This window comes from Taurulus bubalis, assembly GCF_910589615.1.
Source record: "Taurulus bubalis genome assembly, chromosome: 2".
Lineage (NCBI taxonomy): Eukaryota > Metazoa > Chordata > Actinopteri > Perciformes > Cottidae > Taurulus > Taurulus bubalis.
In genome coordinates, this window is record NC_136590.1 from 21,301,196 (window position 1) to 21,318,208 (window position 17,013).

Here is a 17,013-nt window from a genome sequence, read left to right on the forward strand (position 1 = left end):
TTCAGTACAAAGTGCATTTTCCTTGACTGAAGGTAGACTAATTGAAAGCTCTTTGTGGAAACAGTTCCTCGAATATTTATAATGAAACCGTCCCTCAGAGGATCTTATGGGGGCTTTTTGATACCACTATCCTTCTTCAGTCACATGATGCTCTCTGTGATTTTCAATCCACGAGTCTGCAGGACCGTACACACAAAGTGAAAAGTCACATATACCTGCAAATAATTGATACGATCATATGACTTTCCCCGTTAATGATCACAGAACAAACACAGGCTGGCGTAAAGGAAAAATAACATGTAATTCTCCACAGTTTGTTGGTATCAGAATCACGTGAGGTGGTTTTTCGAAACCGATAACGGTTGACTTTGAGCTTTTAAAGATTCCCCTCCACATAAGTCACTTGTGTATTTTTACACTCGGCAATCAGGAGTTTCCTCTGAGGAAATGCCAAAACAAAGGCGACACATGACCGCCTACGGAAAGTCAAACAAAGTCATTTGATTTCCTGACCTTCAGCCTGCAGAGAGGGCCAAGGCGCTCATCTTTTTCACCAGACTGTGGGCCTCTTTTTGAGTCCTTTTGCGCCTCGCTAATGTTTCCATCACAAATTCCACATAAAGACCATATAGAGTTAAAACAGACGGTGGAGGTGGAAAGCATGACACACACACACACACACACACACACACACACACACACACACACACACACACACACACACACACACACTCTTAAAGGGAAAGTCTACCTTGGAATAGATTTCTTGTTCAGGTTATTGTGACATGTGACGTGAGCTTTTTATAGATGTATACTTTATTCATCCCCCAGGGGAAATGTGTTTGTCACAGTAGCACGCAAGGTTACATAGAACAAATATCATAAATGAAAATACTCAATATATACAACAAATTAGCAGAGCGTATTCATTTAGGAAATTAAACAATAAAAGTGCAAAAATACAAAGTATATGCAGTGTATATGAAGTGACGTGTACAGTGACTAAAAAACAAACAAACAAACAATATGATTTATGAATATTATATATATTTAATATGAATGACATTTATCACAATATTTATGTGTCCAAATCACTCTTAATATAATTCTCACATGACCTGATAGATGTGGGTATATATGTATTAGTAAAAGCTTGTATCCAGTTCGGCATATATATATATATATATATATATATATATATATATATATATACACACACCAGATGTAAAAGCCTACCGAACAAAATATATATAACTATATATATATTTTTTATTTTGTATTTATATACCCACGTTAACCTTCACATTCATCCATCAATAATTATAATACATATCCTTATTTTGAATAACCCATTCTGCCTAATAAGTACTTTTGGTACTTTAAGCATAATTCAATATCATTGCTTTTACTTCATTCAGCGTTTGAATGAAAGACTTTTAACAGAGTATTTCTACATCACTTTTAAGTTAACGATCGGAGTACTTCTTCCACCACAGTGTACCGGGTGTTGCAGACAAACGTGGCAAATATCGATCACATCACATGTAACCTTTTACTGACGACCTCTGACCCGTAGACTTAAACCTATTTACCACACCGTGATGCGTTCACTGTACCACTGCTCCACATACAACACACAGTGCTGCCGTCTCACTGAGACACATTTTAGTTCAATAGTTTTACTTGCAAATTAGTTGACTTTGAATGTGAATCGTTGCCATACTGGTTTCATACTGGTTTCATACTGGTTTTTGAGTACATTCCCCTCTGGAACCAATAACGACACGCTTCTCTGTGGATCTGAAGGTTGTTACTGAAGTGGTGGAAGAAGTACTTATATCTGCTACTTTTACTGATGTAAAAGTAGCAAAACCATTCTGTAAAAACACGTTGTCACAAGTAAAAGTCTTCACTAAAAGTACAAAAGTATTAGCAAAATGCAAGTTAAGTAATACAGTTAAAGTACTTGTTGGAGAGAATCAAATATCCCAATTTCTTTTAACCAAATACCTCGATATCAATGTTTTTGTTGACAATATTTGAGGGTCGACTATTTTGTTTTTTGATTAATAATCAACAGTAATGACTGAGTGTGAAAAGACAAATAATAGAACAGTTTGGTAAGTTCAGTACATTACATCACTTCACTGTTCTGCAGCTTTTAAAACCAGAAAAAGACACAAATGCCAATATCTAAAACTATATCAATATAATATTGATATATTGCCCAGCAGAATGGTTAGATTGGGCATTTGGCAATTTATGCCTGTTTTAACTTAATTTATTTACAGATTGAAAACACAACACTGGAGTACTTTAAGTGGACACTTAGGTCTAGCACTGTATAAGACTTTAAAAGCATTTAATTTATTTCAATGTCGTTTAAGAGCAGCAGATACATAAATACTTTTTGTTATATACTGGCACACCAATAAACTGCTGTAATCAAACATTAAACTGTTCATTTTCCATGGCACGTGTGAGTTTTTTTGGGCAAAATGTACAGCTTTTCTTGCAGTGTATCTTGAAAACTTCACATTCAGTAGTTAAAAAAACATTGTATTATTAATTTTATTATTTTTATTTATATGGCCCACAATTTAAAAACAAAATGTGTCCAAATCTGCTGTAAAGTAGCTCCAGCTGTCCAATACATGTAGTGGTTTATTCAAGTAGAAGAAACTCAAACTTGTACTTAAGTACAGTACTTATAGTACTTTCCTCCACTGCTGAAGCCTGTACTCCAAAAAAAAAGGGTTCAGTTGCCTGGCAACATTTGTGCCAACGTCCAGCAGTGATGAGGTCACTTCCTGGACGTGGTTCAAGGGTTTCTCCGTGAGAAGAATTCAGTTTGAGCCGCCTCCTCGGTTCCTCCCAACATTTGTGATATTTTACTGTCTGAATGAGACGACCCCCCCAGCATGGGACGTGTTCTCCAGAGATCGGACTAGGAGTACCCTCTCTGATGTCGCTCTTTACGAGCACTTCATCTTAAAGCACCGCCCCCCGGAGGTTTAGTAGAGGCCGCTGGCTTTTTAGGCCTTTTATAAGGAAAACTAAAGTTTAATAAAACTTGTCTTTTTTAGTTCAGCTGCTCTCTGCTTTTATCAGTTCTCTTAAGGTTGTACTCACCAACGTGATTGCTGGGATCGAAGTGACCATATGAGGAGGAGTGACGTAGAGATGCCGTATACGTCTCTGGTGTCGACCTGTCCATCACCTTGTAGCCCCGCCCTAAAGCATCGTATGCTTTATGGTCTGTTTGACTCTAAATGACCGTAATTTACTGAATGAGCATCATGCTGTATTGAAGAAGACTTGAAACTAGAGATTGAGAATCATGTTTACAATGTTTTCTGAGGGAATAAATCAAGAGAGAAGTAGAGTCATTTATATAGATTTCTATACAACCAGAGGAGTCGCACCCTGGTGGTCAGTAGAGGGAAGGCAGCTTTAACACATGAAACATATGCTTCTACACAAGGTGGTAGTGAGAATACAGCTTTAACACATGAAGCATATACTTCTATACAACCAGAGGAGTCGCCCCCTAGTGTTCAGGAGAGAGAATCCATGTTTTAAGACACGGAGGTTGCCGCCTGCACTCAATAATTAGGTTATTTATTGGTTTGTTTGAGTGGCATGCGGATGCTCAGATTCAGGGTGTGTGATCCAGCTGAATGCCAGGAGGCCGTGGAACCGGCTCTTTGGCTCTTTGGCCCTTTGTCGCACAGTTTTGCTGATCCGTGTGTTTTCCCTCCCGCCGACCTCCCCCCTCCCCCACACACACACACACATCCCCTCCACTCTGCCACCTCTGACGGGAAGTGGTGACATCACTGTTGAACAATGTCCGTCAGGCCCACCAGACTGACACATCAGTGCAGGATGGCTACAGCACAAACCAGACTGCCGATACAATAAAACACTCACAGCCTCAGTCGTCTGTATAGTTAACTTTAATAATAATAAATGTATTACATAATTTTCATATTGTTTCACCGTTATTGCTCACGGAGAGAGCGTAAAGTTTGTTGCTCACAAGTTTGATGTTGCAACTTGACGTTTGTTTTGCCACTTTATCTTTTGCACAGTAAAAGTGCACCCTCCATAAAAAGAACAACACAAATGCATATTTATCATTAAAGACAAACACAGCTTTATCATGGCAGAGGACCAAAGAGCCAACAGGTCAAAGAACATATGTTGAGCGGTGAGTCTGTAATAATTCATACCAGTGAGGCTGTTTATGGATGAATCAGGCTTTTAACTGTGTCTCTGAGGGGTTTGTTGTCAGGCTTTCCCCTCGGGACAAATACAGCTTTTATTTCATCTGTACTGCCTGTTTATTGTTCCTTATCAATCTGCACGTGTCAGGATTTAAATTTTCATATGTACGAAAATTATCTTCAATGTTTTGCTCCGACATTATTAAAGCCACTTGATTAGATCAGTCCACAAGCTTTATATTAGCGGTGGGATTTTTTAAAGGAACAAACGTGAAAATATTCCCTGTTGAAAGTTCACATAATTAACCAGTAAAGTTATTGTTTACTTAACCCGTGTGTTGTCTTGGGGTCAAAATGACCCGTGTACGAGTGTATATGTATATGTATGTGTGTTGATGTGTCATTTTGACCCAAAGACACACACACACATTTTAGTTTTGCTGCCCCAAATACTCACTAGAGCACCACATGTGGATTAATCCGCAGAACCTTCATGACATTCATTTTTTTTTACTGTTTTTAGCTGGATGGTAGAAAGTGGAATCATCATTTATTTTTTATTGAAGCATTAACCCTTTTGTTTTTCACTATATCTCTTTTTGATTTACAACAACCGTTGAGATCTACTGTGAATGTGGAGTTTCTGCTTCTTCCTCTGGGCTTTTGTCTCCGGCCCTCTGGAGCTGAGTGCTTCGCTGTTATAGTCCCCGAGGAATTGTCTGGTATTTTTGGCATTTGAGGCAAGTTTGAGGCAATTAAAACAGCAGACGCGTATCCCGGACAGAGGACGCTAACACAATTAAAGTAAATGAATGATTCCCTTTTATCGTGGAGCCAGTTAACTTTTCACATGGATGTGAACACTTTTTTCATTATAGATTGGTGAACTTTTGAACCTTTGGTGCTTCACAAGTTCTGTGCAGAACAACGGAAAAATGCACAATTTGAATGACCATAATGTAGCGCAGTCCGTTAATGTCATGGATTCAGAGTACGGCCTTGAAAATTTGCTTTTATATATTAGAACTGCCGTATCGTGCAGAAGGGCCAAAAACACATTTGAGCTCATTTACAAACTGTGACTAAAAAGTTTATTTTTTAACTGCAAACTGTACGTTTTCTGGTCACAATTCTTTGAAGCTGCTATAATCAATATTTGTTTCCAACAGTAGATCAAAAATCATAATGTGATGTAACATTTAATGTAAGGCGTCTTGAGTAGGATGAGATTTTGAGTTTGTTTTTTTAGCTGTAGCTATCCAGCTGTAAAAGGCTAACGTTAGCTCCACGCTGGCTGGAATCGCTACGGCTGCTATTAGCTAACATTTCCAGAAGACTAAAAGGTTACTCCTTATTTGTGTGTGTTTTCCTCTGAAAACATGCACACAGTCTTCAAAATAAACTTCGGTCCTCACAGGAAACAACTTTTTTATCTGACCTGTGTGTTGTTGTTTTTTTGCGGGCTTTATACTTCCTGATTCATGAATACGCAAATTAATAAGAATTGATTTGTGGGATATTTAAAAAATACATACTTTTCCCTATAAGCTATGGTAGTTGCGGTAAACGGTCGTTTATAATCACCTTTCACCCATAAACCTTCTAATTTTGGGGTTGCCTCCAACTGTGGCCCGTGGCCCGTTCTTGTAGATAAGAACCATTAGTTGTGTTTTCAGGAGATGAAAGTGATCACGTGACCAGAACCAAAGAAGTAAAACATGTGGAGTTGGAATCAAACCGCTTCATGCACGAGTCTTTTTATATATCTGAAGCTGAAAGCTGAGTGGCTCCCTCCTCCTCCACCAGGATGTTCTTTTATCTGCCCCCTATTCAGCAGGATGCAATTTGTCCTTGTCTCGCAATTCCTTATCAGCAGCAAGGAGGCTCCCTAAATAGGCCTTCCGATCTTAAAACCTTTTGGAAACCAACCTATTTTTAGGCCCTTTCCTCGAAAATTGCATACCCAAACTAAAAAGGTATCTCTGCAACCACTAGGGCTATTTGAATACTTTTGGTGTTATAATAAAAGGCTACACATGTGAGATGTTGTTCAGATGTGTAAATATCAGTCTATATGTTACTGGTTAAGAGTAAATGAAGATGACACACAGAAAAACATGAAAAGGTTTCAGGTCCGCCTAGAAAAAATGCACTTTCAGGATGATTATTTCTTTGAAATGACCCAGCTGTAAGGTCCAACTCTAACCCAAATCAGAGCACAATATGTGAACATTCTCTCTGCGAAGGTTGACTTTGATAAAGTGAAGCAGAACAAAGTTAGAGAGGGTTTAGTCCAAAGAAAATTCAGGCGAGGACTCAAACATTTGTATTGGGGCACATTTGCGCAAATTTGCGCGCATCTGTGATATTAAAATACCAAACCATGTATTTCACTTGTATATTACTTATGGTGTTCAATACATCCAAATACAGCAGTTTGGGGCTTTTTTTCATAAAGCAAGCTATGATTTACAGTTTTATATAACAATCGCTCAGTCTGCCCCCCCCTCCCCATTGGGGGAGATTGGTTTCTAAAAGATTTTAAGGGTAACAACGGAAATACTCTTCTATTTGACATAATTACACTTCTTTTAGTCTGTAATTGTGAGAGTTTGCGATCAGCTTCTACTTTTTAGTTAGCTTTAAGTTAACATGTTTGTTTGAGTCTGACGTCCCGGGAAGGAATGGAAGTCGTTTCTTTCTCTGCTTCCGCGAGAGGTTCGTCCAGACAGGATTGTTCTCACACTCTGGGAGCTTAAGTTAAAGTTTCCTCGACTCTCAGTCGTCTGTCTTCCCTCAAAGACACTTGCGCCGCGCCTCCTCCTTTCCCCGTCTCCCTCCTCTTTTTTCTTTTTTCCCCCCAGCCTTCACCCCACACTCAGGAAACTGGAGCCGAGCCAAGAACCCCAGTCTCCGTTTCGGGGAATCTGTCCACAAAGCCGCAGTATAGTAAGTTGGCTCTGACGTGGGGGCCATTGTTAAAAGCCCGGGGCCCCCATTGTCCAAGGGAGGAACAGCAGCACAAACAAAAAACCCTCTCGCGGAACGAGGAGGAGGAGCTGCATGGAACCTCTGCTATTAATATATAGCGGTCCCACGAGGGTTATGGATAATAACACGAGAGAAGGGAGTGCATGGAGCCTGTTGGGGTCATTTAGTTCAGAATTAGACATCAACAAACTCCATCTTTCCTCTGTGACAGTCTGGTTATGATTGGAGAATACTTCACTGGTTCTATGGGAAGGTGGGATTTTGAATGCTGTATGAGTGGCAAAGAAGGCTGTGGTCCATATGAGAACAGTTCTGGGGACATGTTTTCTGAAGTTGTTCTGATACCGACGTCCGGTATCAGAGAGTCTATGAACAGATCCGATTTCACACCATCATCATTTATCAGCTCATTTACGCTACAAAAGACAACAACAACAACATGTGTCACTCGCGACCCAAGCTCTATTCCAGTGGTTCTCAAATGGGGGTACGAGATTTGTAAAACATATATTTCAAATTAGTATCCATTCAAAAATATTTTAAATAGTTATAATAATAGTTATTTAATAAATATTCAATACAATATAAGTGTAAGTTCATGTTCAGATTTTTTTATATTCTATATTAAATTAAACACTGATGGCACAGTGCTGTGTATTACATATATTTTAATGTTAGGGGGTACTTTGCAGAGGGGGTACATCACTGAAAAAAGGTTGAGAACTACTGATCTATTCAGTAAAAAACTTAGATTATAACTTTTATCGTGATTGTGTTCAAATGTCGTTGGTGAGAAACTTGAATAAATGTGTTCATATTCAATTAGAAAATATGATTTCTCCTTTTTTACCTTTTAAAGATGCATTTCCTGTTATTGTTATTACATTTGATGCTAAACAGAAATGAAATTTGGGATTTTGCTAGATCCAAATATTTATTCGTTATAGGTTGTTTACGGTATTCATTTGTTTGTTGTCACTTTGCCGTTTGTCTCCAGGACCCCGAGCATCCTCAACAAGGAGCCCACAGACAAGAAACCCAAGAATGAGAAATCCTCCGTCTCTCTCAAGCATGAGTTTGACCCCACAGGTAAAGAGATGCAACGATAACGGAGAAGATCTCAGGCGCTCTGCAACAAGGAACATTTCAATATCTGCAAAAATACAAACATGCAACATTTTAATCGAAGAAATACGAAAGAGCAGAAGTTGAAATATAACATATATAAATATATATAATCCAAAATAGGAAATTACTAAATGAATGCTAAAATGTTAACAGAGATGTAGCAAATGTTTTAAACAGTACATACATGTAAATAAAGGTAAAGTGACTGTGAAACACTTTTAAATCCAATGTGAAAGATTAACTTATTAGTTTATAAATTTCTTATTGTAACTTCCACAACGACACAACCAGTCCAAATAAGGCCTCTGGTGTGATACAGCAACAAAATAAAACGGCACATCCTGGCCTTTCAAGTCAATATAAGTACATTGTTCATGTTCATGACACAATAAATATGAACATAAACCATAAGTATGACTCGAAGGGACTCAAGAGTGACTTGGGAGAGCCCCCCGAGTTTTGAAAATATGCCATTTCATATTTATAGCATGAAGCTACACATGATTACCATACAGTTTTGGAATCCTTAGAGCCTACTGAATCCACCAATAACCGCTGAGAAACCAACCTTCGCCAAGATACGCACAACAATGCCATTTATGTCCTGCAAAAAAATGGACTTACTTATGGCTGAAATAAGATTTATCAGGCCTTGTTTAGCCTGTTAACGTTCTGCCGTCCAGCGGCGTCCTTTTCTGGACTCTCTAGTGTACACTGTACCCCCTATTTATAGTTCGGTACAAGTGCCATATGTACGATTCTTGTGATTCCAGCTGTGTAACCCGTTTCAAGATCAGACCACCACAGCAGCTACAAACGAGACTTTTGTCAGACAACAACAAACAAACAAACGATAGCAAAATCCAGGCAACTCACCAATGACGCCTCATATTGATCCATAAATCCATAACATTCCAACAAAAACGGCATTGTTACGTCGTAAAGGTCCAATAAAAATAAATCCCATAAAAGATTTAGTCCAAAACACGTGATTACATCCATAAATATCCACCAACTGGCGTTGCATCATTTCATATCAGCTGAAAGATATGAAAGAAAAATGAGAAAAAAAGCATGTTTGCATGAGAGCACAGCTACAAACTCGGCACCAAAATGACCGCCGAAATCTAAGCTTTTGACTTGAACCAATAGGAGCTTCATGTCTTGACTGACAGGCTACATTATCCAACCAAAAGCAACGTTGAAGTTCAGGCTCAGGCTCTATTTTCTTACGAGGTTCAAGTCTGTCACGTCGTACAGCTCAGATGACAGGCGTTTCGTACAGCCAATGAAATTGCCTAAAAAACGGGACTAAACAAGAGGGGGTGGAGATAATCACAACAGCCTTCAGCTTCACCAGAACAGACAGCTGCTCACAGATCCTCAGTCTGTCATTGAATTAGCATAAAAATGCATTTATACTTCATTTTCTCTGTGTCAGCAATACTGGTAGTAAATATGAATAGTGCCTCTATAAGTTTGCAAGACTATAAGACTTTTTAATAAGGTATATAGAATATATATCATGAATATGTTCAATCTCAAAATGGAAAAACGCCTAGACATTTCATTAGAAAAACATGTGTCAAATATTCATTTTCTGTGATATTGTTATCTGCTTTTTACTTAGACTAGATAAGGCTTCAGGCTATGGTCCCATTGTGTTTTCCAGTCTATAAGTCCCATTTATAGTCATCTACAGGCATCTATTTACAAAGAAATGTTCAGGCGGAAATACAAACCTTATACTTTAGTGTGTTCAAACGCATATAACTCAGTGTTAGCAGCACTTAAAGTGATTCTGACTATTGAGGGAAAAAAGCTTCAGATTGTTACCTTTCAAAAGAGACCAAGACCATGCATTTACTCCAAATAGTTCAAGTACAGCTTCCAATTTACTTTGGGTATACCTGGATAGGCGTTTTTCGTCAAATTTTACTTAGACTGCTTAGATTCCTCTCAGCCTGCTGCACATGGCTAGAGTGAAGCGAGGACTGTTCAGGGACCAGGCAGGGAGTGGGAACTTTCAGAGTTGGCCGAGTTAGACACGATCGCTCGAAAATCATAAACTAGAATAATTATTACAAATAATTAACTTCACTCAATCAAACCCAACTTCGCACATATACTCCTAACATATAGAGCTATGTTATATATCATTACATTTTTTATTTTAAATATTTGTATTTATTTTCCTTTTCTGTGTACTATCATAAACTAATAGACCACTAACACATATATGAACTTATTATCTATATTCACAAGGGTTTCCTGTATATTATAGCTTTTTAAATTATTCAAATAGACCTTGGGGTTTAGGAGATATTCAGTATTTAGTTGAAGGCAAACCATTCGCAAACCAACCATTTTCCCCATTAAATAAGCTGGGGTAAAAAGTAACTGAAGCGATTGGTTGTTTAATAAAGTATTAATAAAGAATATAAATGGGCACCTTTTCAAGTTCCAGCTTCTCAAATGTGAAGATTTGCTGCTTTTATTTTGTTTAACGTGACATCACCACATTTGTTTAACGTCACCAAAACCCAGAGATATTTAGTGTCACACAATATCTCAGGCTTTTGGTTTGTCGCTCAGACAAAAACAGGCAATTTTGAATATGTCGCCATTTTTGTTTGCAAACAAAATGCTAATTGATTAACCAAGAAAATAGTTGCCATATTTATTGATAATAAAACGAATTGTTGATGACAGCGTCGAGTTCGGGGAGTAAACTTTGATATAAATGACACTTCAAGTTTTCAAGGTTCATCTTATCGCCATTCATTTGCTTTAAACTTTTTAAATATGAATTTCCCTCACGGAGGACCAATTATCCATTTGGCTCGCTCAGCGCGGTCTTTCAAGTGGGAGGAGGAAAAGGAAGGAACGGGCTGAGGCAGATAGCGAGTCACTAAACGTCCTCAGTGGCAACAGGAAGAACATCCTTGATGGAAGTTTTTCTGCAGGGGGAAAGAATACGAATGCCTTTACAAATGGAGGAGCTGGTTTCCCTCCTGGGTCAGGAGGGCGGGGCAGATCCAAACGGGTTTATAAGCATGTGCATGTGATCATGGGATTTCCCCAATTGTCAAAAAAACAGAACAAAGGGTGGTTTAATAGATATAAATAAGTGAAAGGCAACGAGTACCGCTGCGGAGCGACGTCCCGAGTATTGTTTCCCGCTGTTCCAGTGCTCGACAGTTGGTGGCGGTAGCGTGCAAACAGAATAATGATGAAGAGTGAAAAGATGGCTAACATGGATGTAAACTGTGCTCAATAAAAACAATTTAATGAGGTTTTAAGGTTTAAAGAGGGAGGAAATCCACTCAAAATGTTGGTTAGGCCTCCACTTTGTTTTCAAGAAAACTCCACAAGACACTTTTTTTTCTCCCATTTATCCCATAACGGGGATTATTATCAGGACTATTTTCTTTCAATTTCATGTCCATTTACCAAAAACTATTTTGGCGACCAGATTAAATAACACTACAATCATCACAATTAATCTATTTTGCTCAGATTTACTGCAATTTTTTATTTATTTTTACATCATTAAGATATGTTAGTTTGAGTATTTTGGATACTTCAAGTTAAGTTGTTTCATGTCAATTCTTCATATCAACAATTCTGTAACATTTATCAAAAAAATTATATAAATAGGTTTTAAAAGCATTATTATGACTATGCAAGGGATATCAAATAAACATGCAACACATCTCTTGCTGCTGAGTCCAGATTTAGTTGGGAACAGATTTAAAATATTTTTCTATTTCGCTCTCTTGATTTGTCACTTCCTGTGTGGAGAATGTTTCCCACAAGACGAAGACCACGTAAACATCAAACCACGAAGTTGGATCATCTGCCATTGGTAGCATGTTATGTAATGCTGTGTGTGTGTGTGTGTGTGTGTGTGTGTGTGTGTGTGTGTGTGTGTGTGTGTGTGTGTGTGTGTGTGTGTGTGTGTGTGTGTGTGTGTGTGTGTGTGTGTGTGTCAGGTCTTGTGCAGCGCTGTGTGATAATCCAGAGAGATGAAAATGGCTTTGGGCTGACTGTAAGTGGAGACAACCCAGTGTTTGTACAGCTGGTAAAGGAAGGTAAAGCTCTCTCTCACACTCACTTAAACCTAAGTACAAACTTACACATGACAACAACACACTTCTCTAACTCTGTTCTGTCTTTTGTATTTTAGATGGAGCTGCGATGCGAGCCGGTGTTCAGACAGGAGACCGGATCATTAAGGTGAGACTTGTCTACTTACTTACTTACTTATTTACTTACGTATTTACACACTTACTCCCTAACTCATTTATGTACTTACTCCCTTACTTACTTACTTACTTACTTACTAACTTACTTACTCCCTTACTTACTTATTTATTCATTTTCCTTCTTACTTTCTTTTTTTCTTACTTATTGACTTACGTGCTTGCAAACTAACTAACTTACTTAATTATTAATTTACTTACTTTACTGCTGTACTTACTACTGTATCTGAAAATACAATTTACTCTTGTTTCAATAAAATTGCAAAACAATACAGCTGTCAGCTGTTTGAGGAAATATTTTATTTATTGAGAGACAACAAACACATTGTTGTCTTTTATTAATCTTTTCATGGGATTATTGACAATAACAACACTTCTAAATATCAATGGGTCATGGTCAACTTTCTAAATATTTGTTTTTAGGTTAACGGGACCTTGGTCACACATTCTAACCACATAGAGGTTGTGAAGCTGATCAAATGTAAGTATGCACTTCTTCAGTATGACATCTTCAGCGGTACATTAAGAATATAAAATTGACTAGTTAGCAATACGTCTTACAGTAGTTACTGATCATTCTGTGGGCGGGGCAAATAATTTAGAAGAACCCGGACATTGGCAACCATTTTGAAAAAATCTGATGAACAATTCAGTCACTTTTTCATTATCAAGCTTGACGTATAACTGCATATATGTATTACTCAAAATATAAGGTGACTAAAAACTTAAACTTAAAACAAGTTATTGTTGAGCCTCGTTGGAAGTGGCTCACCCTTCTGTTTCTGGAGAGGTGTTTTAAACTTTTGCTTGCTGTTAATTAAGTTCCCAGAGTCATAAAATCCACCTATGTTTCTGACTGCGGCGTTCTCAGACGAACGTACGACTCTCAAAACGAGTCTGAGACATTCTGACCTTCATTCCCTGTGGAAATAAATACATGAGATTTCATTTTGACAGAGTTCTGGGGATTTCCCTTCTCTTGTGTGCACAGCTGGCTCGGACAAGACATGTAATTCAGCATTATTTGGTTGTTTTTCATTCATTTTTATGTGGTGAAATGTTTCTCTTTCTCTCAGCTGGTTTTGCTGATCAGATCTTCACAGTGGTTGGATATTTTTTACACATACATCAGCAGTTTTCTTTCTCTTTCTCCTCTCTTCTCTCCTTTGACTCCTCTCTGGCAGCTGGCTCCTATGTAGCGCTGACGGTGCTTGGGCGGCCCCCAGGGCTTCCTCACCTCCCACTGGAGGAGGAGGACGAGGAGGAAAAGAAGGAGGAAATGAAGGAGGAAGGAGCGGATGTCTGTCCGCCCTCCGCTCTCTCGACGCCCCGCTCACCTGCACTGCCCAGCGGGGAGCAACGCAGCCTCCAGGAGCCCCCGGCCTCCTCTCTACCCGATGGGGTAAAGAAGCAGGATGGGCGTGGGCTCTACTGGGAAACAATTAAATATCAACATAAATTAATACAAAATATGTACTCGTCAAATAAATTAATGCATTTTAGAAATACATTTTTAGATTTCTGTGCATATTTATTTATTTTCCGAATAAATCTGCACATCAGTTTGATAATTGAGTTTTTTTTCTACATTTCTATCTTAATTATTTATATTTTATTATAATTAGTTCTCCATATCCATAAATCTTAACTGGCCGGTGCCGCATCTCGTTGTTTTGAATCAACCGCACCATTTCTGTCCATTTCTGCCAGTTTTTACAAAAACTGCAGCACTTTTTTCCACTGAATGTGTCAAACTATAGATTTAAGTTTCATAAAATCTTAAAAAACCTGTACATAATTTGTTAAATAATTAAATATTATAACTTAATGAGAAATAGATAATAGTATTATAGTCTGTCTCTTTTAGTTCAACACTTATATTTGAAGATTAGAAAGTACTAAATCATTGATTGTATTTATTTATGAACGTCCACGTTCCCCTTTTCTTATTTTCCACTTTCAGTCTGATTAGAGTCAGTTCTCTCTTTACCCCGTTTGGCCCTCAAGCTTCTTTTAATCACGTTACACGTTAAATCGTGTTCTTTTTTATTTTCTCTTTTAGGATGAGAACAAAACCGTGCACGGCCAGACGGTCGACATCCTGCAAAAGATGCTAACCAAGGAGCAACAGGAGCTACAGGTGTGTGTGTGTGTGTGTGCCTACATAAACAGTGTTTTAACTCAAGATCATCAAATATCTTTTTTAAACATTGGTTTTTCATGTGTTCATTTATTTGGGATCAGACGAAGGAGGAGGAGCACAGCAGAAACCCTCGGCCCAAACTACTGAAGGAGGTGCAGGAGGCCAGGAAGCACATCGCTCTGCTGCAGGAGCAGCTCCGCAGAGCAGCAGCACAACGGGTAATAATAATAATAATAATGATAATAACAACACAGGTAGATGACTCAACTCATTTTACATGAAGCCTTTCAAACGCTGACCACAAACAAGGACAGAAATGATGTTCTTATTCTCACACCATCATTAAAAAGTTCGGAATCAGCTGTTATATTGATGTTTTCCTTCTGTCCTTCGATAATCTAGACACCAGACACCAAATGTTCTAGTTACATTTTAATTTAGTTTTTCCCCACCCAAAAGAACAAGAGTAATATAATTCAAACTTCCAATCAGTCAACACAGTGTTGTATAACAGAAGAAAACTGATGGAACTTTGATGTTGAATTTGTTTTCCAGCCCAGAAAAGCGTGTCGGTGACCTTTGATCATTATTGAACTGCGAGGTTTAAACAGTGATTTGTTCGGCTGATATTACAGCAGTGATGACCATCGACTAACTGTTTCTATTGTGAAGTCTGAAGTAGAGCTTCGCTAAAACAACACCTGTTGTATATATTGAGTATTTTTCATTCTGATATTGTTGTATATATTGAGTATTTTCCATTTCAATATTTTTGTGTGTCTTCTATGTAAGTTGCTTGCTACTGTGATTTCCCCTTGTTGTCCTATGTTGCATTCCTTTGTATAAATCATCATCATGTAAGAGAGTGCCTGCAGTCAGCTTCCATAGATAATCAAGTGGGCTAATGTCTGTGTTTACTTTGAGTCAGAGACAAGTGCTCAAATGATTCATAAAAAGTGGGACTTTATTTGGACAGCTTCAGGAGGTTTGAGCTTCTGGCTCTGATCTAATTTTTTCAAAGTTTAAAGTGAATGGACAAGATCCACCGTTAAAAAAGTGGAAAAATACTTGAATTTAGCTTTAAAACGAGACGAACGTCTTCTCAGACGCAAAAGAGAAATTTATGAAAAAATTTTGCTAAATAATAATAATAATAATAATAACTTTATTTATAGAGCACCTTTTTAAAAACAAAGTTTACAAAGTGCTCTACAGAGAAGCAAAGCATAGTCATACATAACTTAAATACCGGTAAACCATACCATAAAGGCAATTAATACAACAAAACCAAACAAATAACCAAAAAGAGCAAATGTTATAGAAAACAAACAAACAAATAAATAACATATACAAACAAAAACAGGGGAACAAAATACCTGCATGGGTTTTAAGAAGTGATTTAAAAGAAGTTATGGATTCTGCTAGCCTTATCTCCTAAATCTCATTCATTAATGCACCCACACCCACCACTAAATGTGTCTTTGAGACCGTTTGGACGACATTTTTATTCTGATATTTAAATGAAAATTAAAATATTTAAATAAATTGCAGTGGTGGTGGAAGTTTTCAGATCCTTTTAATATAGTAAAAGTACTAATACCACACTGTAAAGATACTGTGTTACAAGTCAAAGTCCTGCATCGAAGTACTCGATATAGAAAAATGTCTTCTGTAACTGTTATACTATTTTATATTCTAACATTAGGTAATAATTTCTACTCGTGCAGTAATCTAAAAGGATTGTAGCTCATTTTGAACTATTAATTAATGATTATTTCAATTATGGATTCAGAAAATGTAGCAAGAAAGTTTAATTTGTAAAGTAACTACAGGTGTCAAACAAACATAGTGAAATGAAAAGCATTTTTATATTTCTCTGTGAGATGAAGTGGAGTAGAAGTAAATTTAGTCTTCAGGATCTTTGTTACTGGTAACTGATGAGATGCTGAACTGGTTATTATTATTATTTGTGTCTTCCAGTACGACGCCACAGCGTCCAGGAACGGTGACGTTGAGGATGGGGACATCGACCCTCTGAGGGAACCGACCCCGTCCTCATCGGGCGACCGCAGTATTGACGGGCCCTCGACCAACAACAGCTCTGTGGGTATTAAAGCAGATGAAGCACATTACCCATAAGTCATTTATAAAGCAAAAAAATGACAGAAATTCACAGGTTTCCAGCCTATTTTCTCTGTTTCATATCATTGTAAATCGCTATATTTCCTAAATAGCTCTCAACAAGATTTATTGTGAT

General features: G+C 37.8%; 1 protein-coding gene across 1 annotated transcript in view; it reads left to right on the top strand.

The window, feature by feature from the left end:
- arhgef12b (Rho guanine nucleotide exchange factor (GEF) 12b) overlaps nucleotides 1-17,013 on the top strand; it is a gene marked incomplete at both ends in the record, with an annotated part of 51,433 nt that overhangs the window by 779 nt on the left and 33,641 nt on the right. The window contains 8 exons of the mRNA XM_079237790.1: nucleotides 8,218-8,309; nucleotides 12,344-12,442; nucleotides 12,538-12,587; nucleotides 13,037-13,094; nucleotides 13,798-14,015; nucleotides 14,676-14,753; nucleotides 14,858-14,974; nucleotides 16,737-16,859. Coding sequence (XP_079093916.1) covers nucleotides 8,218-8,309; nucleotides 12,344-12,442; nucleotides 12,538-12,587; nucleotides 13,037-13,094; nucleotides 13,798-14,015; nucleotides 14,676-14,753; nucleotides 14,858-14,974; nucleotides 16,737-16,859 — 835 coding nt within the window. The remainder of the gene's footprint in view (nucleotides 1-8,217; nucleotides 8,310-12,343; nucleotides 12,443-12,537; nucleotides 12,588-13,036; nucleotides 13,095-13,797; nucleotides 14,016-14,675; nucleotides 14,754-14,857; nucleotides 14,975-16,736; nucleotides 16,860-17,013) is intronic.